We start from the raw sequence: 26968 nt of genomic DNA, 5'->3' as shown, positions 1-26968 counted from the left end.
TAAGTGAGTTAGGGACCTAAATCCCATTGAAAGCCAAGGGGAGCCAAGCATCTAGCTCATTTAGGCACTTTGCACAAGGGTTGAATTTCACTCTGGGATCACCATCATCCTGGCTGCAGGCATATTAAAAAATTCAAGACTCTCTCAAGTCCCTCTTCTCCCCAGTTTTTTTTTTTTTTTTTTAATAATCCCCCTCGAAGCTTTCTTTGGAGTCTTCCCTATTTTCTCCAACTCTCCATGCTAAGAATGGCCCCTCATTGGTCTTCTGATTCAGAGCTGCCATGTGTGACCCATTTCACACCGCTCCCTGGTTTGCAAAAGTGGTTTCCATGCAAAGTTTTGGGAAATCAAGAGTGTGGCTTCTTCTGTAATTTTTGGACTAGCGTTTCATTGCTGTGTCTCCCAGATCACTTACAAGTGTCTAGTGAAGGGGGCTGGTCCCCCCCACCACTTCTGAATGACATTTTAACAGACGCTACCCCTGCACACAAGGCAGCAGCTCTCTGACACACAATTACGCGTCACTCTTTAAATATGAACAGAAACCCCTTTAAACTGTTAAGTTCGAGGGTCTGAATTCATTTGACCCAAGCAAGACCCCAATTCAGCAAAATGCTGAAGCACGTGCTTCAATTCCACTGCTGTTCGTGTCTTAAGCACATGCTTCCGCGTTTCACTGAAGTGCTTCCAAATGAGAAATCTGACTTTTCTATGAATATCATGCTTGTGTTAAACCTGTTTAGGAAAATGTCCACTCTGGCTTGTAAACCCAAAGGGGTTGTGGTTTTATTTTCAGTAGCTTTCCCATTCATCGTTTATTTAACAGAACTGATTGAATCTGACCAATATCACTGAATACCACAAACAGTCCAGGTCCAGATCTCAGCTGATGAAGATTGCTTTGCCCCGGCCAAGGGTCTGGTGCCGAGTATCTATTTTTCCGCTACCAAGTCATTCCATCTTTGCATGTTTAACAGACACCAGAGAGAGAAAATGCAAACATCTACAAATATCTGGGAATAAGTAAATAAAGAAAAAAAAGCCCTTTTTATACATGGTGGGTGGGTTGTTTTAAACACAAGAATGAAGTGATTCCTGCCCCACTTCTCTGGGTTGAGATTCCCACCTTTAAAATAATTTTGTCTCGTCTCGTTAGGTTTCTATTTGTCCCCAAACCTAGATTAACACCACGCTGCGTGTTCGGTCTCTTTCAGCGGAGAAGGTTCAGCATCAGCGTTGTAATTCTGTGACCTGCCCAACATCGGCGTTTATCCTGCACCGTGCACCTTAGACTAGGCACATCTTCCCAGTGTGAAGACCGCAAGGTGGAAACCTGCGGCCTCACCGTTGCCATCTGAGGCACGAAGCTACAACGTTCATTTCTGAATCCACCCAAACCTCTGCAGAAAGCAGCACTGGCCTGAAACTATTTCTCCCCCCAAGTCACAGGCAATAGCTTGAAAAGTGCACTAGTCTTGGGGTAGATAGTACATCAACCAAAGCAGCAATCCCCTCCCATCTACATCAGGGAGGGAAAAAACAAACAAACAAAGAGCCTTGTATCAAATAAATTAACCCTTTTTCAAGAACCCAAAGCAGGTTCCTGCCTTCTCCTTCATCTAATTCTTGTCCCCATCTTCCTTTTCACTAATACTTAAAGTAGCAGTTCCGTCTTCAAAGCGCGTTGGCGACAATACGCCTCCCAGCGGCCCTGTGAGGTAGGTTAATTATTCCCCCTCTCCTCTGCAGGGTACACACGGTGAAACTGAGGCAGAGCGGTGAAGCAGTTCACACAAAGGGCGGAGAGGGTGCAAGGACACAGGCTGATATTTGAAATTGGGATGTCCCGGCTCCCACTCCTGTGCCTGGACCCTTCGATCGGGGCGTGACCGTTATCGTTTGTACCCACTGATGTGCCTGCTCGGTTCGAAAGCTACCGCTGGCTCCCGCAGGAAGGAAAAGGTCTCCTTTCAAATGTTTCTGTTCGAAACCAGGAGGCATCTCAGCATCCACACCCACAAAATCACTTTCATGATTGTGCACGGGTAGCATGACAAATATAAACAGAGGCGTATTTCAACCGGCATATCGATCCTCACCCTGCCATTCAACACAGTGGCTGGCTGCTAAGCCTTCACTCTAGCTGGCCATTTGAGGTGCGTGTGTGGGGAGGGAGGAGTCAACGTTGCAACAATCCTGCATTCTGGGTCATCCAGACCTCCCTGTTATAGGAAATAGCCCCCCCTTGGCTACTGTTTACCCCCAACCAGCCTTATTTATCACCCACATGGATTATCAAGCCTTTATTCAGCACTCGCTCTTCACACTAGGATTACTGCATTTGTATTGCAGATTATCATCTACATTAAAACTCCCACCTCGTCCTCCAAACTGGCTTCCGATTCCCTGGATAACTAACTCATCGGCTCATCTTAAGAGCCCATAGTAAAACCACACTTCTCCAGGCAGGGCTGCCTCCCACCACCAATGCAGGAGGCAGAAAACATGATCTGGAATACGCTCCGGACGCCTAAACAAAATCTAAACAAGAGTCAGACGGTTGTTAATCAGCTCCCCTTGGAGTTTCCCTGCCCCCTGCGATGCTCCACCATCCTTCACTCACTTGGGGGCAAGTTGCGCCCATTAACGGAGGGGAGCCCGCCCCCCCTTCTGGATCTATCCACCAGTTCAGGAGCAGAATAGCAGGACTGTGGATTTAAACAGGGACAGCAACTGTGGCTAAGGAAGGCGGCAGGAAAGCAAGAGTCACTTGTCTCCCTGCTGGGCCAAACACCTTCCTTGTCTGGACCCCGACGGGCAGGCAGCCTTCAGCAGCCATTCTCTGGGCATGTGACCGACGGCAGCTCTTGGATTCGCTCAGCCCCTGGGAGCAAGTTCACTGCTTCAATGACCCATCAGATCTGTTGCCCTCTTACTGACTAGCCACGTTTGCGGTCTGCCTCCACTCAGCACCACGACCATATTCCTGTTCCACAGCTCTCCCGTGGCTCCCGGGATGCTGCTGCCGGGCCTCCGGGCCCAGATGTCCGAGAACGTGCTGTCACATGCTGAGCTGCGCCCACCGTTGGTATCTGGCCAATGCCACTGATCTAGTTACAGCCATTGGCGCCCTGGGCAACGGGGTGGAAGAACAAGACCCGTTTCACCCCAGTCAGGGCTACACCCCCTGCCTGCACCAGCACCCCCGTTTCTGTACCTAGCAACAATCTTCCCTTCATCTGGGACAAACCGGTCAGCCGTCAGCCACCCCCCCTCTCCAGATCTCCCAAGTGGCTCTGACGGGCGGCGTGAACGCGTTTACACACAGAACCGCCCAAAAGTACCATCGCCCCTAACACCATCGCCCCATAGTGTTAGCCCCTACTGCCGTACCAGGCTAACACTATGGGGAGCATGTGTGAGGGGGGAGAACACCCCTGCTTTAAAACAGAATCCCTTCCGCTTTAAAACCAACGCCCCCCAACGCTGGTAACAGTTTAAATTCACTGAAAAACTCGGATGTGGACTCCAATTCCCTCCTCTCCGAACGATACAAACGTTGAGAAATGGGGAAACTTTGCCAGAAATGCCTGGTTGCTCCTTCCTGTGTTCTCGTTGGGAAAAAAAAACCCATTCCTCCCCCGCCGGAGGAGAGAGGGGGGAAGAGAAATCCATCTCGCAAAAGCCAAGTGGCCAATTAAGGTTTTCACGCCTGGGAAATGTGGCCAAGCCCCCCCAGAATTGCCCTTTGAGTGGCATCTAGTGTCTAAAAGGATCAACGTATTGTAAAGTGCATGTGTCATACTCATACCCCTCCCGACCCTGCTCTCTCCTGTCTTGGCCTCTGGACGGGAGCCTCCCGAAAGCCTGACTATTGTACCTCAACGTCTTAGCCTATCTGCATCTACCGGAGTACAAGAAACCCCTCCCCTTCCCCGACTGCTGGCTCCCTGCTAAGCTCTACCGAGGATTCTGCTACTCCAGAGCTTGCTTAGATTTACTGGGCACCAGGATCCTGCCTGCAGTACACAAGTCTATTGGCTACTGCCTTTAAACAGCCGTCAGGAAGGTCTATCCCAGGTGGGGGGGAAGGGAGGAGGAGGACGACGACTGGATTTCCCCTCCCACCGCGGCTTGCTTCATCCGGGGGACTCAGTACTTGTTGATTCCAAAGATCCGGACTCCGTGGAGCTGGGGCAGCTTGGGGATCAAGACGCTCATGAGGGAGATGGTGTTGATGATGAAGTGTATCCGGTCGTATTTCGTGTAGAAGCTGGTGAGGAAATACCTAGGGTGGAAGAGAAGCGGCAGTTGACTCTCGGTTTCCATCGCTCCCAGGGGCTCAGCAGGATCTCGGGAGAGGCTGGTTGCACACGACTCACTGACTGCGGTTCCTGCTCCAATCCCTGCTACTCTAGTTACGCCCATTAGTCAACCCTTCCCCCGAGTCTCGTCACCCACTCAGGGCCTCCGATCTGCACAGCACAGCCGGGTAAGTCAACACAAAACACCGGGAGCAGGTTTCTAACAGCTGGCAAGGCCCCCTTCCACAACGAGAATGGAGGGAAATGTCGGTCTCCTTCTAGCTACGAGCTCTGGTCCCACAAGACTCAAAACAGCTGAGCCCCTTTGCAGCCGCAGCCTTGGAGTGCTTTTGGCAAAGGGTGGGGCAGCACCGGGCCCTTCAGGAATATCCCAGTCGATCGCGATGGGCCCTACACTACGCACCTCGCGCTGGAGAACAACAGTTCCACGCAGACCGTGTCCCAGAAGCGATTACATCAGTCAGGACTGAAAGGCGGGTGGTAGGCGGGTAGGGGGTGGGGGGAAGAGAGACCATAAGAACGGCCAGACTGGGTCAACCAAAGGTCCGTCTAGCCCAGGATCCTGTCTGCCGACAGTGGCCAGCACCAGGTGCCCCAAAGGGAGTGAACAGAACAGGGAATCATCAAGTGATCCCTCTCCTGTCGCCCACTCCCGGCTTCTGACGGTGAAAGGGGGGAAAAGCAAGAGGTTGCCCTTGTTGATGTGGTTTTAGGGTCTGATCCAGACCCCACCATTTTGCTCCACTGGGACTCTACAGACTTTGGATTAGGGACGTTACACGGGAAGCGTGAGGCTTAGTGGGACGCTTACCGGTTAACTGAGCCTTGATGGCCAACGCCGGTGAGAGCCGGCCACGCCCGAGCAGACCCAGCTGGGGAGGGGCCGGCAGAGAAACCTCACAGCCACGGCAGGGCCCTACAGCCACAGCGGGGCTGGGCGGTAAGAGCCGAGTCAAACCGGTTAACTGGCTGAGTGCTTTCGGTGAACTGTTTTAACCTCCCTCCTTCGGATGCTCTAAAAGAATTTCTCGGTCACCTTGAACACAAATGACTGGTCTTCGCTTTCAGAGCCCTTCGCAGCCTCTCCCAACTGACTTCTCTCCCCTTCCCTCCCGAATCATTGACACCTGCCTCCGGTGAAGCCCCGGCCCCCACGTTCTCCCTCGCTGCCTTTGTGCTTGGGGGGGTCGATGGCACGCTTCTGGGGGCAGGAACGGGCTTCTTCCGTGTCTGGACAGCACCTGGCATAATGAAATGCCGGATCTGGGACAGGCTCCGAGCTGCTACCAGGACACCCACAATTGCTGCCAGTCCCAGTGATGAGAGACAGCGGCGCTTCGAATCACCCCAGGTCTGCCCCGGTCTCTCTTTATGGGCACGGACCCAGCTGGGTCACAAGCAACAAGAAGATCTCCAAGGTTCCAGAGTTAGCTTTTGGGGGGGTGGGGCGGTTCGGGTTGGGGCAAGACCCGCCAGCCCAAAGTACTCACAGCACGATGGGCGTGATGGTCAGGAACTTGCGCGACGCCGTGAACTGCACCCCGTAGTCCATCTGCTCCCAATGCGTGAGCAAGCGGGCTTTGCCCTGGTCCGGCGTCTCGAAGGGCGTCCCCTTCACGGTGTGCAGGAAGATGTACATACTCTGCAGCAAACACGAGCAGAAGGTAAAACCTGCGCAGCCCCTTTGAGACCGGGGGCCTGGAGAGATTCATGGGACCTGGGTCATCCGCTCAGCCGTGGGAAAGGTCTCGCACTCGCACGCTGCAAGCCAGGGTCACACCCCTAGGGGGCGACGTCGTCATCCAATAGGGGGTTTTTTGGCATCGGCAATTCGGGTCTGGCAGGACCGGAGCCGGTTACAACCCAGCTACGACGGACGGGCGCTGGAGCACTGGCTGTAGCGGCTCCTGCATTTAGCTCTGGAGCACCGTGGGGCCCTGGCCACAACCGAGTTGTCCACGGTAGTCCAGTGCTGGGCCGTAATTGTTAATGGTAAGCAGTCAGGGGCCACACTTCTGCGGAGGGGGTGGGGTCAGGAACAGTGAATGGGTGAAGAAGGGAGCTTGGGGGAGGGGGCTGTGGTGTGGAAGAGGATGTGAGGTCAAGGAGGGAGTTTGGGTGAAAGAGGAGGGTTGTGGTCTGGGGCAGGAGCTTGGGGTGCAGGGCTGGGGAGGGGGGATGGGTACAGGAGAGGATTCTGGCCTGGGGAGGGGTACAGAGGGGGTGCAGGGTCTGGGAGGGCGTTGTGGCCTGGAGGAGGTGGGGAGAGGGGGTGGGTGGTGACTTGGAGCAGGTAGTTGCAGGGAGAGAGAGGGTAGGATGTCAGAGGCAGGCTCTGGCTGGGAGGCATTTACCTAGGCGGCTCCCAGCCAGCGGCCCTGCAGGAATCTGAGGCAGGCTCCCTGCCTGTCTGCTCCAGCTCCAGCCTGCTCCATGTGGCTCTGCTCCAGCAGGAGGGAGGGAGGGAGGAGGCTTTGCACACTGCCCCTGCCCCCAGCAAGATTTCTCAGTTCTGGAAACTGTCCAATGGGAGTGGAGAGATTTTGCTGGGGGGCGGGGGCAGCGCCTGAAGCCTCCCCCTCCCTCCCCAGTGTCCAGAGCAGGGAGCAGCCAGCCGTGTAAAGTGGTGTGAGTTCCTCTGTGCCTAAGGGTCATGGCGAGGCGGCCGTGGGGCAGATCTGGTGGCTTGGCAGGCTGCATCCGGCCCGCTGGTCACATCTCCCCCCCGGCGTTACTCAGATCCCCAGTATCAGAGGAGAAGACACATGGAGCGGAATCAAATGTACTCGTGCACAGACAATACCAGGTGCTTCCTGCCTTTGAAATGAAACAGCTGCAGCTGGACGTGGGCGGGGGCATTTCCTGGCCTCTATGCCCAGTTCTAACCTCAACGGACGTTTCACCCCTACGTGCCCCACGTCCCTCTGGGGAGGAGTGGCGAAAACACTGACCCCCACGTCCGGGAGGGGGAAGGGCAGCAGACAACTCTCTGCCATGCTCAACGGTGCGGCACGAGAGGAAGGCAAAGGGTGAGTGATATTTACGGGGCGGCAGCGGAAAGACGCTGCATGGGGTGCCCCGGAACCCTGGCTTGTTCCCAGTGCTGACCTTGGGCAAGGTGATCGCTCCGTGCCTCAGTTACCCCATCTGTACAATGGGGTTAATGATACCAACAGAGTCTTCCCCCTTGATGGAAAGGGCTGTGAACGCTACCAAGGAGAAGCACTAGATAAACACAGCGTATTATTGTAACCAGACCTTACTCCCCTGGAAGATTCTACGGATAATCCAGTGACAGACAGACAGACAGACAGAATCTCTTGCTATGGTTGTTTAGGAACAAGTGCTGCTGGCCCATTAAAAGCCTCCTGCTCCTCACCCCTCTAAGCTGGACAGACAGGAAGGCAAGGAGCTATGAACCGGGTTCCCTGTAAGCGGAGCACTCGGGTGGCCACCCAGGAGAGATCCAAATGCCGCCTAGCTGATTAGCACAGCTGGCAGCCTGTGTTTCTACTGGTGGTGCACATCTGCACATACCCTGGGGCACGTAATAAAATTTATTCCACACATGGATGGAAGAGAGAAGGAAAAAAAAAAGGAGAGGGAACAGGAGTGCGCATCGGAGCCCTTTTGCTCTCCGCTCCAGCTGCCGATTGCTAACGATTTGGGGAGTTTTTATGGGCTGGGTTCTCAGGGGCCTTGCGAGGGAACTGAACCAGGGGTGAGAATCCGTGACATAGTGGGGACTGTATTCACTGGCTGCTTTGGTATATTTCAACAAGACCAGACTAACATGGCTACATCTCTCTTGTTATGTTGTGTGTGGTTCCTACTGTCCTGTGCCGCTTTGTGGTCACAGAGAGTGTGTGTGTGTGGTTGTGTGTCTATATATAGATATAGATACAGAGAGAGAGAGGAAATGGCTCAAGTTGTTTTGTAACCTGAGCAGAGGGGGGAGATGCAACCAGGTGTTATCAGATTACACCTTGGGCCCAGGAAGCAGGCAGGAAGGGATGGGGGCTTCCTGTAGGTCTAGGGCCGGGTTGCTGGGGACTTCAATCTTGGCTGATTTAGGATACAAGCAGGGGGCTCAGAGAAGGAGGGGGATGAAGGGCCCTTCTCCCCAAGACGGAAGGTGCTGGCTGCTCCCGGTTCCTGTGTTAACGAGTCTGTGCTACGCTGCGTCCCTGTGACCCAATAACCCTTCTCTTCTCCCTGCCGGCGGAGAGTCACGTCTGGCTGCGGAGGGGGGTGCTGGGCCCGGTGACTCCCTCACCCCGTACGGAGCCACAGTCGCACCTCAGAGAGACACAGACTTCAAACCAGAGGGGGAGGCTCTCAGCAGGGACACACACGGGGCGTTTCTCCGTCCCGGGGGCAAAGGTTCCGCTGAGCGGCTGGGCTCGCGCCACATCCCAGCTGAGGGCAGCGATGCGTCCTCTTGCTGGCACCCCCCCAAGCTCCTCCCCCTCCCGCCCGGGGCCACGCCCATGCTCAGGGCCCTACCAACTTCACAGCCGCACCCCAGGCCGGGAACTAAGCCCTTCCCCCAGGGAATCAGCTGTTCCCAGCAATGCCCCAGCAAAGGGGGCTCCTAGCTCCAGCTGGGCTGGGGTGGGGAGAGAGACCAGACCCACCTCCAGGTGCTTCCTGGATGCGAGGGCCCGGGCAGCAGGCCCAGCAGTTGCTGCAGCTGGCGGAGACTTGTGGAGCTGTGTCCGATTGTCCCTGTGCTGCAAAGGGGACTACCTGGGAAGGGGAGGCCTTGCGCTTTCCCTGCAGGGCTGCTCCTGGGTCTCTCTCCTGGCTGCGGAGAGCTCTGCGCCCCTCCTCCACCCTCTGAAGGCAGCCCAGAAGCGGGGGTGGCGATCCCAGGAACCCTCTACAACTTATTTGTGACCCCCCCCCCCCCCGTGGGCCTGGTCTCCCATGGGAACAGCCTGGTGAAACATCAGAGTTAAACATCCGCAGCCATGAAACAGGCCAATTGGCAAACCCTACGGTCGTGCCGTGGGCCAGAACCGACTCACTTTGGTAGGGCCCGACCCAGTGGAAAACTGAGGGTTGGTCCCGTTTCTCAGCTACCCTGGAGCCAGTGACCCATGAACCAACCACCCCCACCCCATCATTCGTCGTTGCCCCCTGCCCCTCTCACCGGGCCAGTCTGCTCCTGCAGGAGCCTGTTTGGGCGGCTTTGGTGATGCAGCCGCAGGGGGAGGAACCTTGTTTGGGTCTGTGACCCACAGAAAAATCAGTTGGGGGCCACATGCAAGTGAAAAGCAAAGAGAAAGCCCCACAAAAACCTCTCACTGAGGTGGAGGAAAAAGACCCTCCCCATGTTCCCCTCACGCACCAGAGCCTATGGGGGCCCAGGCTAGTAGATTGTGCGTGCTCCAGCCCCATGGTGGGATGGGGCTGGAGAACCAGTGTGGACTCCCCCATCCCTGAGCCCAGGGGGGCCGGCTCCTAGCAAGCTGGGGGCCGCATCCAGCCCCTGGGCCTGAGGTCGCCCACCCCTGCGCTAGACTGGGACCCAAATCAATTCCAATTTTCAAAGGTTTGGTTGTCCCCACCCAGGCTGGATTTGAACCCACGACCTGGAGGCGGAAGAGGGCAAGGCCTGGGCTGTGGCTATTTTGTAAGAACATAAGAACGGCCGTACTGGGTCAGACCAAAGGTCCATCTAGCCCAGTAGCCTGTCTGCCAACTGTGGCCAGCACCAGGTGCCCCAGAGAGAGTGGACCGAAGACAATGATCAAGCAATTTGTCTCCTGCCATCCCTCTCCAGCCTCTGACAAACAGAGGCCAGGGACACCAATTCTATCCCCTGGCTTATATCCTTTTATGGACCTAACCTCCATGAAATTATCCAGCTTCTCTTTAAACTCTGTTATAGTCCTAGCCTTCACAGCCTCCTCTGGCAAGGAGTTCCACAGGTTGACCACAGGTTTCATCAGCCAGGCTGTGTCGCATGCACTTGCAGGGACCCGGGACTGGGGGCTGATTTCACAGTGGGATCCCTCAGCGCTGTCCCTGTAAGAGCAAACCACCCACGTGGCAGACAAACCCAGCTGGGGGTCCCCCTTACCATGTTGTGGATGAGGTTGGTGAGCGTCCAGACCACGGGGACGCTGAAGAAGGGGATGCTGAGGAGGACCACGTGCAGCAGGCCAATCCCCAGCACGTAGGAGAGCCAGATGCCTCGGCTGTTCATGACGCGGGTGTTGGGGTTCACCTCGCTGTGGGCCGTCCCCACGTTCATGCTGGCTCACGCGCCGGCTCGGCAGCCCTGAACTGAACCAAGAAAAGCAAGAGACCGGTCAGCACAGGGGGGCAGCAGTCGCTGAGCTAGAAGCTGCCAAAACCTGCCACGCAACAGCCCCAGCCTCCCCCCCAGTTACAGGCGATGGGCTAAGCAGCAGTTGGGCAGAACAGGCCCTGGGGATGACAGTGGGTGAGAAGCTGGATCGGATCAACAGGGCGCCCTTGTAGCCAAGAAGGCTAACGGCATATTGGGCTGCATTAGGAGGAGCATGGCCAGCAGATCTGGAGAAGTGATTAGTCCCCTTTGTGCGACACTGGGGAGGCCACATCTGGAGTATTGCACCCAATTCTGGGCCCCCCATTACAGAAAGGATGTGGGCGCATTGGAGAGGGTCCAGCGGAGGGCGACCAAAATGATTCGGGGCCTGCAGCCCTTGACCTACGAGGAGAGGCTGAGGGATTGGGGCTTGTTGAGTCTGCAGAAGAGAAGAGTGAGGGGGATTTGAGAGCAGCCTTCAACCACCTGAACGGGGGTCCCAAAGAGGCTGGAGAGAGGCTGTTCTCAGGGGTGGCAGATGGCAGAACGAGGAGCAATGGGCTCACGTTGCAGTGGGGGAGGTCTAGGTTGGATATTAGGACAAACGATTTCCCTAGGAGGGTGGGGAAGCGCGGGGAGGGGTTCCCTCGGGAGGGGGTGGAATCTCCATCCCTAGAGGTTAAGTCCCGGTTTGACAGAGCCCTGGCTGGGATGATTGAGTTGGGACCAGTCCCAACTAGGATTCCTTGTCGCAGCTACTCAGCCAAGACCGGCCCAGGATGGAGCATGGTCATGCAGGTGACGCGGCTGACGCAAAGTCGGGACTTCCGGGTTCTGTCCCAGACGCTGCTGCCTTCCCACCAGAAGCTCTCCGTACCCAAGCTTTAAAGTGGAGATGGAGCTACATCTGCTAAGGTTTGAGATTCAAGCGGAAGGTGCCAGGGAAGAGGGGTAGCTTCTCGCCAGTGGGGCGTGGGTCACTCCGGAGGTAGATTCTGATGGAACCAGGGCTCTGGATGATTTCAGTCCTTGCACTCTGTCTGTGAAGAGCCAAATGGGTAATTTCCCAGCACAACCCGGAGCACGTCCTCTTTCAGGACACCTTGGGTACGTCTAGACTACAGGCTTTGTCGACAGATACGGTCGACAAAGCTTCTGTCGAAAACGAGCGTCTAGACGACATCCAGTTCTGTCGACAGCTGCTTTGTCGACATGAGAGTGTAGACGCAAAGGACAGTGTAGATGCAGTAATGCCTTCTGTCGACAAAAAGGCGTTATTCCTCGTAGAATGAGGTTTACCGCCGTCAACAAAACTGCCGAGTTCTGTCAACATTATGTCAACAGAACTCGGCGGTAGTGTAGACACAGGTATAGTTTTGTCGACAAAAGTGGACTTTTGTTGACAAAAGCCTGTAGTCTAGACACACCCATTAAGGCCCTGCAAAATCTGGAGCATAAAGCAACCCACATGCTTTAGTGTCTGTAGGATTCAGGGCATAATCTGAGAACAGCCCCGATTTTGCACAGTCTTGGGGAGGAGGGGTAACCTTCCCATTAGGATTAGCCATACATCTGCTATAGGGGTCAGTGTGGCTGCAGCCTCCCACCCCAACCCAGAGGTCAGACCTGGGCCCTCAGTTTGTAAGCAGTGAAAGTCTCCCAATTAAAGGCATTACAGAGATCGAGGCAACGGGAGGGAGGGAATTGCTCTGGGACGAGCCCTCAAGAGCGAGGTGAGAAAAGCAACAAGGTGGGAATGAAGCAGGGAGGTGATTTCAGCCGGGGGTGCCATGTAGGAGAAGGCTGCCCCACTGCCCTGGGGCAGAACATGCAGACACCAGGGGACGCGTGGAAAGAGGCAGTGTCAAAGCAATTCTGATGAGGCCAGAAAGAGAAATTCACTGCAGGTGCAACCTCTCTATTCCGGCACCCTCGGGACCTGACACGTGCTGAATCAGAGAATTTGCCAGACCATGGGAGGTCAATATTGTCTAGCAGCATGACCAACACTTCTACTGCTTGCTGGGCTCTTAAAGACATTTAGGGGTAGACTGGAGCTAAACAACAGCAAAGAACATTGGCAGCCAGGACTGGTGGCTGTAAGCAACTTTATGGGACTGTGGGAAACGTCGCCACGCCCACAATAAGTGGCCACCTGGCTACGTAAAATCATGCCGGACCAGAGGTGTTCAACCTGTACTGGAAAGGAGAACACAGTGCCACTGGCCATACGGAGGATGGATTTGGGGGCCATCCACAACAATACATGAAATCTCACAGCCGGCTACACTCATTGGCTCGTGTATTTAAAGAGGTTCATTAGCAAACACCAGACACATGCTTACCACACCCTCGCCTAATGATGGAACACGCCAGATGCGGGAGCAGCACGGAATGGGGTAGGCCTATCCGTGGCCACGGTTCGCACGTGGCCACCGGCTGACAGGGATCAAAACCACCGGCCCCACGCAAACGGGACCTTTCACCCGCCCCTCCCCAGCTCACAGCTGGCTGCTGTCCTGCCAGCACCTGCCACAGCTGGCTCCCTCTGGATGGGCAGATTGTGACGTCATCCAGCCAGCGCGAGATCACAACCGAAAAAAACCCTCAGATTCCAGAGACCGCCAAAGCGTGCCAGCCACGGGCCCGATCCGGGGAGCGTATTCCTCCCAGGCAGAGCGACAACACGTGGCGCTGAACAGCGACATCACCAGGAAGCCAAGTCAGCGAGTATTTTCAAGCTCAGACCTTTGCAGGATTGAATCATAAGAGCGGCCAGACTGGGTCAGAGCAAAGGTCCACCTAGCCCAGCATCCTGTCAGCTGACAGTGGCCAATGCCAGGTGCCCCAGAGGGAGGGACCAGAACAGGGAATTATCACGTAATTCCTCCTGTCACCCATTCCCAGTTTCTGACAAACAGTGGCTAGGGACATCCTCCCTGCCCAGCCTGGCTAACAGCCATTGATGGACCCTCCTCCATGAATGTATCTAGTTCTTTTTTGAACCCTGTTAAAGTCTCGGCCTTCACATCATCCTCTGGCGAGGAGTTCCACAGGTTGACCGTGCGTTGCATGAAATAGTACTTCCTTTTGCTTGTTTTAAGCCTGCTACCTATGAAGACCCATCACCATGTGTCTCCCAAAGATGCCGCCACACGTTCGCCAGAGCAGCGGGTGCGCGTTCCATCACTTGAAGCCTGGCGAAGAGGTTCGCTGCAGCTCCATCCCCACTTTCCTGTGGGAATCATCGGGTGGGAGTTTCTAAGCTGTGCTTTCCAGGCAGTGAGACTAGATGCTCAGAATGGATCCTTCCAGCCTTGAAACCTACACGTGCCCATTTGGTATGTCACACCCGGATCCGGCACTCACTGCGGCATGTGCTTAAGTCAGCGGGACTCGTCACGTGCATTATGAGAAGGGGATATGCACGGCTAGGGCCAGCTTTTGGGCTCTTGAAATTAATTTCCATGGATTTTGTCTGCCGAAGCTTGGTTTGTGGCGTTTTGATTTTTTTTCCAAAGTGGGCCAAACTTGTCCATCAGCAGGAGCATTTTTTTTTTTTTTTTTTTTAAGATGCCGCTTGGTCATGCAAAGTTCAGTAGTAACAGATGCAGAGGCTCACGCACAGATGCAGAAATTAAAAGGCCGGGATAAGCCAGGCTCCCCCTTCCTGGTGAGCGTCTGGGGGTGTTGCTGGCTTAGCTCCTGTTGCTGGGAAAACTCATTTGCCGCTGCTGGCCAGCTCCCACACGCTCGGACCGTGGGAGGCGGGCTGCAGCCAGACACACAGCTGCCAGATGGGCCAAGTTTCCCAACAGAACTCTGGACCTAGGTTATTTTGCAGGCTGCAGCTCTATCGTTAGATCATTACACAGAACAAAAACTCTCTCCTGCCACTGCTGTGGCTGCAGGACTCGTACACTGAGCAGTGGCCACGTGTGACTTTTGGACGCGGGCGCAAGGCAGGGCTGCTATCCGACCGGCACACCAATTCCTCTGCCTCTATAAACTAACCCCCTCCTCGGCAGATCAGGTAGGGCCCATTGGACTCCTCCAGGGCTCAGAACCCAGCATTCAGGCCAAAAGCAGCGTTCCCGGTCGGCTGGGCGCTTGTGCAGCTGCTCAGGAGATTCCAGTGCTGCCCAGCGGATTAGCAGAGTGTCCACCGCTAGGTTGGTGTTTCGCACTCGCACATGCCTCGGTGCACATACAAAATTTATTCCGCACTGTCGCACTGGGGCAGCTTGCCGCAGACCGGGGCTGCTCCAGTCGTCCAGAGAAGCCCATGTCTGCCCAGAGGCAGGGGCTGCTCTGGTTGCCCATCAACAGGGCTGCAGCAGGGGGAGGCTCTAGCCAGCCCCCCCCGCCAGTGTTCCCATTTGTCGGTTAACCAATTAAACGGGATTTTACATCTCCATTTCACACATGGGTAGAAAAGATTCGCGGGAACGTTGGCCAAAAGACATGCTCAGGATCAGCTGCTTGGGTATTCCGGGAGTCCAGTTGGAAGACACCGGCTTGATCTTCGGAAAGAGTCGGGCCTGTTGCAAACTTTAGCAGGTGCTTTGGAAATGTGGGCCCGTCCCCTTTGTGTGCCTCAGTGTCCCCTCTGGGAAACCTGGCTCAGGCCTGGTTGAACCCTCCTTCCTCCGCATGCCCTGCGGAGCCTGGCCCACCGAGGAGGTCAGCCACGGAGTAATACCAGGAATCTCTCTCTCGCAGGCCCCTGCGGTTTATTTCCAAAGCCTACTTCAGAGCTAACCAACCAACCCAAGCCGACGGCCCCTCCCCCAGCGCACTGGTTATTAGCTTTGCAGACGGGATTTTGTTCCCCTACAGGAAAAACAAATCACACAAGGAACGTGATGGAAACTTTGCTCCAGTGCCCTCCCCCTTCTGAGGCAGATGGCTGCTAAGCGCCAATCTCCCAGCTGCGCAACTGCTCCTAAGGGGGGAAAGACTTGACTGTTTCACCAGGCCGAGGCAGCTGCAGTGCTGGAGGAGCTAGACCGGCCTCTGGACAGCCTGGCCCACGGAGCCTCCTGCCTGCTCTGTGCCAGTCCCGCTCCGAGACACATTCCAAGCCTGACCTACAGCCTCATGGGATGCAGGGCCAGGACACCCTCCTCCTGCCCCGTTCTGCCTCCTCCTGTCCCTGCTCTTCATTGCAATTGTTGCTCTGGGGAGTGTTCCCTGAAAACATCCACTCGATGTGCAGCAGCAGTTAAAAAAAGCAAACAGAATGCTGGGACTCTGTCAACCTGTGGAACTCCTTGCCACAGGATGTTGTGAAGGCCAGGACTTTAACAGGGTTCAAAAAAAGAGCTAAAGAAATTAACGGAGGATAGGTCCGTTAATGGCTAGTAGCCAGGCTGGGCAGGAATGGTGTGTCTAGCCTCTGTATGCGAGAGGCAGGAATGGGAGACAGGGGAGGGATCACTTGATTCCCTGTTTTGTTCACTCCCTCTGGGGCATCTGGCATTGGTCAGAAGACAGGATAGCAGGCGAGATCGCTCTTTGGTCTGACCCGTACACACACAGCCTGACCCAGCCCGGATCAGCGGCAGTCATGTTGGGCTGTTGGCTTGGCTCCCATCAAGCACAGGATGGGCACTAACAGGCCCGTGTGCTGGGAGGCCTAGCACCGAACGGGCCACTAAGACTCTTATTCATCTGAAGCCCTCCCCCGGCAGGGCCTGCGGGGGAAGGAAGCTGCTGTTCTGCAGCTACAGGTCTGTCTGCAGGGCGGCCAGGCCGCCGTCTGGACTGGCGGCATCGCCCCAGTTCAAGGGAAGAAGCCAATCAGCATCGTCGGTTTTCTCCCAGTCGGGTCAGCCACCAACTGGGGATGTAAAAACCCGTTTAATTGGTTAGCCGATTAAAGGGGAGGTGGGCAGGGGGCCTGCTCTAACCCAGCTGGGCTGAACTGGCTGGAGCAGCGGTGGGCCCCATGGTTAACCACTCACATCCCCACCGCCCACCCAGCAGGGACCCCGGGGCAGCAGCACAGGCTGCTCGCTGCGGCCTGGCTGGAGCGGCCCCCTTGCGGCAGGCCAGGGTTATTAGGAGGCAGCCAGCTCCCAGGCATCAGCTCCCAAAGCCCAGCACTTGGGGGCGGTGGGAAGAGAGACTGGGAGGGAGGCAGATTCCCGCCCCGCCGCTCAGTTGAGAACGATACTGACTCGTCTCTTGTGACTGGCCATCGATTGCCACGCTCAGCCTCGTGCCAGGCCAGAGAAAACTGAGATGCGTGGCCACGGCTGCTCCTCCGCGTCAGAGGGTCACAGGGACGTGAATCACAACATGGCTGAGCAGGCAGGGCCCAGACGTTTGGGTTCAGCTGCCAGATCTTTATCAACCTGCTACGCGACTCCCAGCAAGTCACTTCCTCTCCCTGCACTTCTGCGCTCTCCGGGTCACGTCTAGTCAGACTGCAAATTCTCCAGGGCAGGGACTGTCCCGCTCTACAGGTTTACACAGGCCCCGATCTCACTGGGAGGAAGAACGAATCTATGCAGAGTTCAGTGCCAAGGGGCCCCAAACTCAAACGAAGCCTCTGGCTGCTCTCACAGCACAAACAATCACGTACAAGGGGCCGAAATCGCCCTCAAACGTGGGAGGGGAGCCAATTTCCTGGGGACACGAATATTTTCAACCCTTCTCCGCAGTCACATTATTTGCTTCTTGCTCATCAAAGCGCAGCCGGAGCCTTGCTCCCAGCGTCAGCATAACGCATTTCAGGGACTACGGAAACACCGCTACCCTGAAAGGAAGCCAACATCGGAAGGCGCCTCAGGCTGCGTTAGGTTAATGGCAGTTTCTCATCTCTGGAGCCCAGGTGCTGACCCGGAGTTAAGTCCCAGACAGAACAAACTGGGCCGATTTCAGCCTAGTCCTGAATGGCCGTTCCTCCCTGCCACTAAGCCAGCTGTTTTCAAACTTTTTTTTTTCCCCCTCTCATGATCCAGCTGAAGAAAATGGTTGATGCCGCGACCCAACAGAATTTGACAGGAGTGCGGATTCCAGGGTGGGGTGGAGGATGGGAGCTTTGGGGTGCAGGAGGGGGCTCTGGGAGGGGGCAGGAGGGGCCGACCTCGAGCACCTCCCGGTCAGCGGGGGGGCTAAGGCAGCTTCCTGCCTCTCCTGGCCCCGCAGACTCTGCTGTGCCCCAGAAGCAGCCGCAGCAGGTTCCCAGCCAAGGAGTTTGGAGCTAGTGCTCAGGGAAGTGCACAGAGCCCTGTGCAGACCCCCCCCCCCCCCCCGCGAGGAGCCAGGCCTGCTGCCGGCCACCTCTGGGGCGCACCGCAGTTTGCAGTGGCAGGACAGGCAGGGAGCTTCCTTAGCGCCCCCCCCCCCCCCCCACTAGTCACCAGATCCCCCGGCAGCCACGAGCCCCAGCGCCCGACCTTCCACCGCCCAGTCCTGGGTCACAACCCCTAGTTTGAAACACACTGCCCTAAGCCGTCACGCAGGGCTGACTGGCAGCCGGCTGAGGCCTGAACCGCAAGAGATGGGCTGCAGTGAAGAGACAAGAGGCCACGGCCGCGCCGCGCATGCGACCCAGGAACCAACATGCAGAGGGGGGGACCGAGTAACAGGTGCATTGGTAGGTGCTGTGGGGCGCACGATTGGGGCGCACAGTCAACACCGTCTATGGGAAACCTGCCCAACCCCCGACTGGAAATTCATCCCCACCCCCAATTCCCAGAGACGCCGCTGAGAAAAGGGAAAACGCTGCAAGCGTAACACCCGCTTGTCCTTTCAGGAGCTCAGCCACAGGGCCGAGCCAGCCCCCTCCCGTCCCTACTCCGATGGACCTTGGTTAGCGGCTTGACCCGCACGTGGACTGCTGGCCTCTGCATGAGAGAGCATGGGACCATGGCTACTGAGTCTCTACCAGGCAACCCAACCCCCTCCCCCTTCCATCCCAGCTCCAGCCATGTCAACATCCCTCCTTTAACCCGGAGAAACAACTCCCCGGAAGAGCAGAACAGCAGCCAGATAAGGTCAGGCCATGGCCCATCTGGCCCAGTACCAGAGCCTCAGGGGAGTATACAGAACAGGGCAGCTGGAGTGGCCCACCCCGGCTTCCCCTCTTGGCTTCTGGCAGGCAGAGGTTCGGCCGCACCCTAACTATGGGGTTGCATCCCTGGCCATCTTGGCTAACAGCTATTGAGGGACCTGCCCTCTGTCAACTTACCCAGGTCTCTTTTGAACCCCGCTTTACTTCTGGCCATCACCACACCCCACGGCAACTGGCGTGTGCCTACGTACAGCCTCGCGTGGATTCATTCTGCCACCTACTCATTTCAGCAGGTGGCCCTGCTTTGTGTGTTGTGGGAAAGAGTAAATAACTACTCCCCGCCCCAGTCGTGATTTTAGAGACCTCTCTCACAGTGCCCCTTGGCTGTGTCTCTTCTAAGCCAAACAGCCCTTGGCTTTTTATTCTTGCCTTGTACAGCAGCTGTTCCATACCCTTGAATATCCGTGCTGCTTGTCTCCTAAGCTTTTCTAGTTCCATCATGCCCTTTCCGAGATGGGACGCCCAGAATCGCTCACAGTATCCCAGGTGTGTACAGAGCGGTGTTACGATATTTTCTATCCCTTTCCTGATCCATCATTATCCTATTGCAGCCTCTCTAACTTCCCACTGCATTTCACTGTCATCCTGGTCAGACCCTAGAATTCTAGAACTGGAAGGGATCTCAAGAGACCAAGTCCAGTCCCCTGCCCTCATGGCAGGACCAAGCACTGTCTAGATCAGTGTTTCTCAACCTTTTTTTATACCGTACCCCCTTTAAAAAAATTATAAGTACCTCTAGTATCTACAGTTTTCAAAGACAATTTTTTTCCTACCATTGCAACACGTTTGTTTAAACAACTTAATCGTAGCTGGCGAGCAATTAAATTTTTGGGTGTAAAAAAGTACAAAAACAATAAAGCGCTGTAAAACTTAAAATAAAAATTCAGCTTTCTCCAAATTTCAGTAGTGTGGACGTACCCCCCAGACTTCTCGAGTACCCCAAGGGTAGTCGTACCACTGGTTGAGAAACACTGGTTTAGATCATCCCTGACACATGTTGGGTAGATGTCTGTCTAACCTGCTCTTAAATATCTCCAGTGATGGAGATTCCACAACCTCCCGAGGCAATTTATTCCCACATTTAAGCACCCTGACGAGTAGGAAGTTTTTTCTAAAGTCCAACCTCAACCTCCCTTGCTGCACTTTAAGCCCGTTGCTTCTTATCAGGAAAATATTCCTCCTGCGATATGCTTTTTAATCAGGCATGGCATTTTTGCCCATAGAGATTCGACCGTATTGTTTGTTTCACGTAGGACACGGTTTTCCTTATCTTGGAATGCCCCTGCCCTTTCCGTCTACACTGCCGTTCCTGTATATTTGACACCCTGGTATTAGCATGTCCCTTCATTACCCTCATTGCAATAAGGTTCCATGATCCCTAGTAAGTCAATATCCTCATTTAATGCCAGGCACCCGAGAGCACCCAGCGGAGCCCTGAGATGGCCAGCATTTGCGAATGAACGCTTACAAATTTTGCCAAGAGTCAGCTGCTTGCCTTCCCATGTCGGAGTTACCTGGCACGCTGAGTGAGCGCCCCTTCAAATCCTCGGATTATCTGAAGCCAGCAGGAGTTGCACCTTCCTACAGCACAGGGCTCAAGGACTCCAGAGGGAGGGGACTCTGGGAGCAAGCAGCTAACAAAAACAGCACACACAGTACACACGCCACAGTCCTGGGGAGATCAGGCTGTTAATGAGGCAGCGAGCCACCCACTGGGCAGACAGGCACAATGCTTTCAATATGCATGGGCCGTCCGCTGGGAGCCAAAACACCAACCCCACTCTCCTTAATAGGGTTGCCAGGTGTCCGGTTTTGAACCGGACAGCCCAGTATCTGAGCTTTCTGTTCGGGAAACAAATTGAGAAAATAGAAATGACGGGTATTTTCTAAATCAGATGGAATGTCGATTGTGATGCAAGGTCAAGTGTATTTTTGCTGAAACCATCTGGAAACCCTACTCCTTAACGGGAGAGTCATGGTCCCCTAAAAGCCGCTCTTCCCTCACAGGGCCCCAGTTGGAGGGCAGCCCTTCCAAACACACCTGCCAGCCAAAGGGTCTGTCGGAAGGTGGGGACCATCCAACCACGCGGCGTGCGGGACCGGGTTACAGAGGGGCAGAACCTTTTCCCACGTGTGCCGAGTACCAGCACCTCCCCCCCTCATCGCGCTGGAAGCATGGAACAAGCCCTTCTAGCCCTGTGCCAGATTCACTTGGGAAGCACTTAATTAGCTGGTTAGTACCAGGCCAAGTCTAACGTACCTCCCAGGATGCTACCGAAACCCCTGAGATCATGTGGGCTGCGTTGTTGCACCCGGCAATCACTTTTTGCACCCACTTTACACAGGTAGGAGTTAGGGATGTTAAATGTCGGTTAATCGATAAGTCGAGTAACCTCATGAATTCTGATCAGTGAGGTGACTATTCTATAGTCCCTGGGGGCGGGGCCAGTAGCCAGTGCACCTCACTCCCCAGGAGCCACCTGCCACTCCATGCTGCTGCCGCTGTATCAGAGGCAGCAGCACGGGGTGCCAGGCAGGAGCTGGTCTGTGAAGGGAGCCAGGTTAAAAATCTGCTCTGGTCACGATCCGGCTGCCTGTCACCGTGTGCTATCGCCTCTGATAGAGGCAGCAATGGCAGCAGCCCTTGTCGGGGGTGGGGGTCTGAGCTACCAGACCTGGCACAAGCCGGAACTGAGCTGGGCTGTCTGTCTGCCCAGCTCCTAATACACTTTAAATGCAGAGCTGCAGCCAGGGTAGGTCCCGGTATGAGCCAGGACTGAGCCGAGCTGCCGGCCAGCTTGCTATAGAATTCACTGGGGAGGAGGGGAGGGAAATGCGTGTAGTCTCTAGCATTAACCTATAAGCTTTTGCTTATCGGGTAATCGACTCCACTATTACACCCCTAATAGGAGTGAGCAGACACGGGGGGATGCAGTGGGGGAAATCAGGTGTGGGATGTGCTGGGAGGTGCTTTCCAGACTGATTGGAAGAGAACACACTAGAGACCAACTCCACCGGGTAGCAAGGAGGAGAGTCTAGGGGGTTTTTGGGAGGGGGGGACTGGAACAGTAATTACTGGTCACACCCCACGCTCACACAAATGCTCTCCAATCAGGCACCGGACAGCCCCCCCAAAGCAGCAGCAGCCCAGTTCGACAGGATGCCAAGGTTTCTCCAGAAAGGGGAAGTCGCTCACTCCTCCCCACGCAGCAACCAGCGGCAGTGCTGGACGAAGGGGGTGCCCCTCAGACCACACGGAAGCGCTCGGCTTCTGCCAGCGTCTCCCGTCCGCCCCCGTGTGCGCTCCTTAACGGGAGCGAGGGGCCTGAACTGAAAGCTACAAGCAGGACCGACTCTGGAGTCGCAACTTGCAGCTTCCCAGTCCCGTTTCCAGAACGCATCGTCCGACCGATCCTGAGCAATGTCCGGGTCCAGCCCCGGGGGGTGCCAAGGGAGAAGGGCACCCATCTGGGGTGCTCTTGCTGGAACACGGTTTGCTACAGCAAACACTGACTCAGACTTTTGAGGGGAGCTGGCTGGCATAGCTCGCATCACTCCCCCTCTGATTACCTGAGCCACCTAAGAGATGTTTATGGGGCCCACAGTCACTTCTGGAGGCTGGACTTTCCAGCATAGAATGATCTCATGGAACAGGAGGGGCTCCCCCATTAAAGCTACCAGCAGCTTGAGTTTCCCCTTAGAAACAGCAACATGGCTGCAGAACAGTATTGTTTAGCCATGCTGTGGTAGCATTTAGGAGCCACAGGCCTGGGTCAGCACCAGACCCTGTGGTGCTTGGAGCTGTACAAGCACAAAATAAAAATGGCTCCTGCCTCAAAAAGTTGGCAACCTAAGGGAGGTGAAGATTGCAGGCCGAGGTGGGCAATTGTTTTCATGGAAGGGGGGGGGGGAATTCACAAATTTTGGTATGTAATCGCAGGCCACCTCTGCCCCCCCCTTGAAGAGGCAGGGCGGGGCTTTGGGCGGAAGGGCTGGGGCTAGAGAGAGTGTGTGTATGACATTTTATGTGTGAGAAATAGACTTTCTGACACAGATTGAGTACGTGCGGCAAAGGGACAGGAAAGTATGCGCGGCAGTGTGGATGTGACAGTGATTGTGTGTGGGGGGGCACAGACTGGGAGTGGGTGCTGGCTAAGTTTGAGAGAAGCCACCTCTGTTTCTTTAAGGAAAATCTGTCCTAGTCTGCTGCCTGCCCCCTCACCCCGCACTTCTATTTCACAGGCTTGATTTGTACAACTCTGCTGACTGTGTGTCTCCATCTACAACCCCTGCTCTGCAGAAATGTGGTACAGGGGAGGGGAACACCCTGACTTCAGCCAGTTCCTGCACAGTTAGCAGGAAAATCCTGGGAGCCAGGTGGGAGGAGGGGCAGCCGAACACACACTGCCAGCTGTAAGTCTGCACCTCTGCTAATCAGCTGGGAAGGCCGGAGGGAAATACTTGGGGCCAGATCCAACCCCGGGGCCGGAGTCTGCCCTCTCTTGTGGCAGGCTGTGCTGGAGAAGCATGCTCGAGAGGCAGGAGTGGGGGAGAGGAAGCACTTACCAGAGCCAGAAGTGAACTCCGTATAGGGGCTTCACATCCCAGCTGTCCAGCCTAGAGACTAAGCGAAGGTCCCACTGACAGAGCAGGCCTCCTCTGGGGATTTCCCACAGCTGCGCCCGCCCGAGATAGCTACTGCCAAGAAGCTGTGGGTATTACAGGCTGTTTGCCTGTAAGCTGCGGAAGGGCTCTGCTCTCCCCACCTCCTTCCCCCCCCCCCCCACCACCATTAACCTCTTTGTGACAATTCAGGGACCTGTCGCTGCCCAGCTGTGCAAGTTCGTTCCACAATATTGCACAATAGGGAACCGCTGCCGGCGCAGGTTCCCTGCTCTAGCGCCACAACTGGATGGGATCTGATCTCAGGGCTCAGCTGAGAGGCTCTGGGTGACTCGCTGAGGGGAGGACGAAGGGGGATGGGATACAGAGCCATTCACCTGGAGGTCACGGGTTCAAATCCAGCTCAGGCTGGCAGAGAAGTTGGACCTTTCTGGATCGAATGGAGGTGCCAGCCACAGGGGAGACCCCAAAGAGGCTGTCACAGGTAGGGACCAAAAGGCCTCAGTAGGTCAGTGATTGTGGGGGGATGGGGCTGGATTTGTAGGGGACTTCTCAGGACTGTATCTCTTCTGTGGAGAGCCTAGAACTGGGGCTAACTTGCCAGCAAGTCACCCCTCTCTGGAGACCAGCAGCCCCTCCTTCCATCACCCCCCCCAGAAAGCCGGAGATGCTGCCACTGACTGCGCAGAACGCTCTCAAATCTCCACCCCTCTCCTGCAGGGATCCCAGCTGTGTTTTGGCTTGTTGCTTTTCAGGCTCCCCCAAAGAGCCATGGTTCCTCTGGGGACATTCCTTGTGCTGCCTGCAGAGTTTGGTAAAAGGCAGCCTGGAAGCTCCAGCTCCTACCCCCGCCCTAAACCCTCAGCTCGACACAGCAAGCCACTCTGGAGCGCTGAGATACGGTCCAAAGGCCTAACACCAGACATGCACAAAAAAACAGCCAAAGGTCGCGGTGCCCTGGCAGGCTCCCAGGCTCCCAGCCTCCCCCCACCCAGTAGGCACTGCTCTCCCAGCCGGCTTTCCAACATCTCGTGGCAGGTTTCCCAGAACTGCCCCCATTCCAGCTCCATTGCCCAGAATCCAGCACCCCCACTCTCTCTTAGCCCCCTGCTCCTTCCCTTCCATCACTGGGACTTCTCCCAAGCCTGGCACCCCAACACCCCTGCCTCTCCCATCTGCTCCCCACAAAGCCTACACTGCTCTGCCCTGATTCCCCACATGTCCCTGCAACCCTCTACTCCAATTCCCCCCCGCAGTTCCTTCCCCTCCCAGGTCCCCGAATCACTGGATTCTCCCCACCCCTTAGTCTCCTGCATCTCCCAGGGCCCCCCAGTTTCCCTTCCCCTCCCAGGTCCCTGCACACCCTTCCCCAATACCCCCCCCCAGTCCCTTCCTCCCTTTGCCCCCAGTCTCCCTTCCCCTCCCAGGTCCCCCCAAGTCCCTGCAGCCCCTTAGCCCCACATCCCTTCCCCTTCTGGATCCCCCCCCAGGTCCCTTCCCCTTCTGGGTCCTCCCACAACCCTGCACCTCCTTCTCCCCAGATCCCTTCCCCTCCTGGGTACCCCCAGGTCTCTGCACCCCTTTGTCTCCAGATCCCTTCCCCTCCTGGGTACCCCCAAGTCTCTGCACCCCTTTGTCTCCAGATCCCTTCCCCTCCTGGGTACCCCCAGGTCTCTGCACCCCTTTGTCTCCAGATCCCTTCCCCTCCTGGGTACCCCCAAGTCTCTGCACCCCTTTGTCTCCAGATCCCATCCCCTCCTGGGTACCCCCAGGTCTCTGCACCCCTTTGTCTCCAGATCTCTTCCCCTTCTGGGTCCCCTAGGTCTCTGCACCCCCCTTGTCCCCAGATCTCTTCCCCTCCTGGGTACCCCCAGGTCCCTTCCTCTTTCGGCTCCCCCCGAGGCCCCTGCACCCCTTTGCCTCCAGGCCCCCCCAGGTCCCTTCCCCTGCCGGCTCCCTGCACCCCCCAAGTCCTCTTCTAGGTCCTTGTGCCCCCCGCACGCCCCAGCCCCTGCTCACCGCGCAGCCGGCTCTCGGCCCGCCGCCCCGGGCTCGCCGTGGGGGTCTCTCCCCGCCGCCCGGCTCCGCTCCCCGCCGCCGCTGAAGACAACACAGCAGCTGGAGGCCCCGCCCGCGCGCCCCAGCAACCCACGCGGCCGCGGGGCGCTCTGGGAAATGTAGTTCCTCCGGGATGGCCTGGACTCCCACATGTCCCATGGCTCCAGGCCGGGCTGCGCCGCTCCGCGTCCCCTACCGCGCCGCTCGCTGCCCTGTGGTTATCATGAGTCTTTCGTGTTCTCCTTCATTTTAGTATTTCCCCGTGCATGGGTTCCCATTCTCTGATTTTTTTTTAATTAAAACCACGAGGAGTCCTGAGGCAACTTAAAGACCAACTGATATATTTTGGAAAACCTTAAAAAACAGCAAATGGTCCGGTAGCACTTTAAAGACTAACAAAACATGAGCTTTCGTGGGCACAGCCCACTTCTTCAGATGCCCAGAGTGTTGGAAGTCCAGGAACAAGAATAAATAAGGGAAGGAGGGAGGAGGAGTGGAGGGAAGGAACAAAATTGGAGGGGGGCTGGGAGAGGACATTAGGTAGATAAGTTTCAAAGGGATAGCCCAGCCAGTCTGTAACAGGAAAAACTTAAAAAACAGTTAAATAGTTAAAAGAGGCTGATAAGAACCATTCGTTTGCACTAGGAAAGGAAGAGTGTTTTGGCAGCTGCTTTTGTGGGCAAAACCCCCACACCATCAGATCCGACTTGCCCACGAAAATTTATGTCTAAATAAATCTGTTAGTCTTTAAGGTGCTGCAGGACTCCTCATTGTTTTAATAAAAAAAATAATCAGAGAATGGGAACCCATTTTGTTTTTGCAGCTCCAGACTAACATGGCCTCCCCTCTGATCTTTTATTGTGTGCACGCACCTCCGTGATTCTCTTGTGACTTGTCAGCCTCCCACGCTTGGCCTTTTATTGCGTTATGGTTTGCTGACCATCAGCAGCATGCCCGCCACTGCACGGTACGCACTTTAGGCCGGCAAAAAGCTACAATCCTGATCTTACGCCCACATCACTTTCATAGGACTGGAAGAGACCTCAGGAGTCATCAAGTCCAGCCCCTGCCCAAAGCAGGACCAATCTCAACTAAATCATCCCAGCCAGGGCTTTGTCAAGCTGAGACCTAAAAACCTCTAGGGATGGAGATTCCACCACCTATCATGAATCCCTTGAAATCAATGTAGTAGTAAAAACAACAAGGAGTCCTATGGCATCTTACAGAGTAATTTATTAAGACATAAGTTTTCGCGGGCTGGACCCCACTTTGTCAGATGCAAGTAATCTTTAAAGTGCCACAGCCCCATTAGTTTTGCTGAAACAGAGTAACATGGCTACCCCTCTGAAATTTGTAGTAAAGTTAAGCATGGGAATAAATGCTTGCAGAACTGGAAGTGGAAGTGTGTACTTAATAAGATGGTGTGTCAGTAAACATACAGAATTCAGTGGGGCTGCCCCCATGCTACAAGGGACAGCGGCAAAAACAGTCTTTGCCCTGAAGAGTGTACACGGTCTGTGAGCTCAGTCCTGCAAACGCTCATCTCTTTACTCACAAGAGCCAGACTGGAGCCTGCAT

General features: G+C 55.6%; 1 protein-coding gene across 4 annotated transcripts; it reads right to left on the bottom strand.

Moving 5' to 3' along the window:
* Positions 1–757: 757 nt before the first annotated feature.
* On the bottom strand, positions 758–25499 carry ORMDL3 (ORMDL sphingolipid biosynthesis regulator 3). Of its 4 annotated transcripts, none has more exons than XM_075911450.2 (5): positions 25352–25480; positions 11504–11666; positions 10414–10619; positions 5816–5967; positions 758–4288 (listed from the first exon to the last, which is right to left on the bottom strand). In XM_075911450.2, exons 3-5 carry the CDS (start codon positions 10585–10587, stop codon positions 4153–4155), a joined length of 462 nt encoding a protein of 153 aa, XP_075767565.1. In that variant the 5' UTR covers positions 10588–10619; positions 11504–11666; positions 25352–25480; the 3' UTR covers positions 758–4152. The 4 variants fall into 4 exon arrangements, with proteins under 4 accessions (XP_075767565.1, XP_006117467.1, XP_075767566.1 ...); XM_006117405.5 differs by lacking the exon at positions 25352–25480 and adding an exon at positions 12972–13557; XM_075911451.2 differs by lacking the exon at positions 11504–11666 and having other exon boundaries at positions 25352–25499.
* Between the last annotated feature and the right edge of the window lie 1469 nt (positions 25500–26968).

This window comes from Pelodiscus sinensis, chromosome 29 (assembly GCF_052426305.1).
Source record: "Pelodiscus sinensis isolate ZL-2025 chromosome 29, ASM5242630v1, whole genome shotgun sequence".
Taxonomy (NCBI): Eukaryota; Metazoa; Chordata; order Testudines; family Trionychidae; genus Pelodiscus; species Pelodiscus sinensis.
The sequence above is the reverse complement of the archived record's forward strand: the minus strand, read 5'-3'. Positions and strand labels throughout refer to the sequence as shown.

What these genes read in the sequence shown, in the direction of transcription:
- ORMDL3 (XM_075911451.2), bottom strand. Translation starts at nt 10,587, where the DNA reads ATGAACGTGGGGACGGCCCACAGCGAGGTGAACCCCAACACCCGCGTC. An exon ending in CCAACCTCATCCACAACATG is followed by an intron (nt 5,968 to 10,413) that starts GTAAGGGGGACC and finishes TGTTTGCTGCAG; the next exon opens with AGTATGTACATCTTCCTGCA. An exon ending in ACCATCACGCCCATCGTGCT is followed by an intron (nt 4,289 to 5,815) that starts GTGAGTACTTTG and finishes CTTCCACCCTAG; the next exon opens with GTATTTCCTCACCAGCTTCT.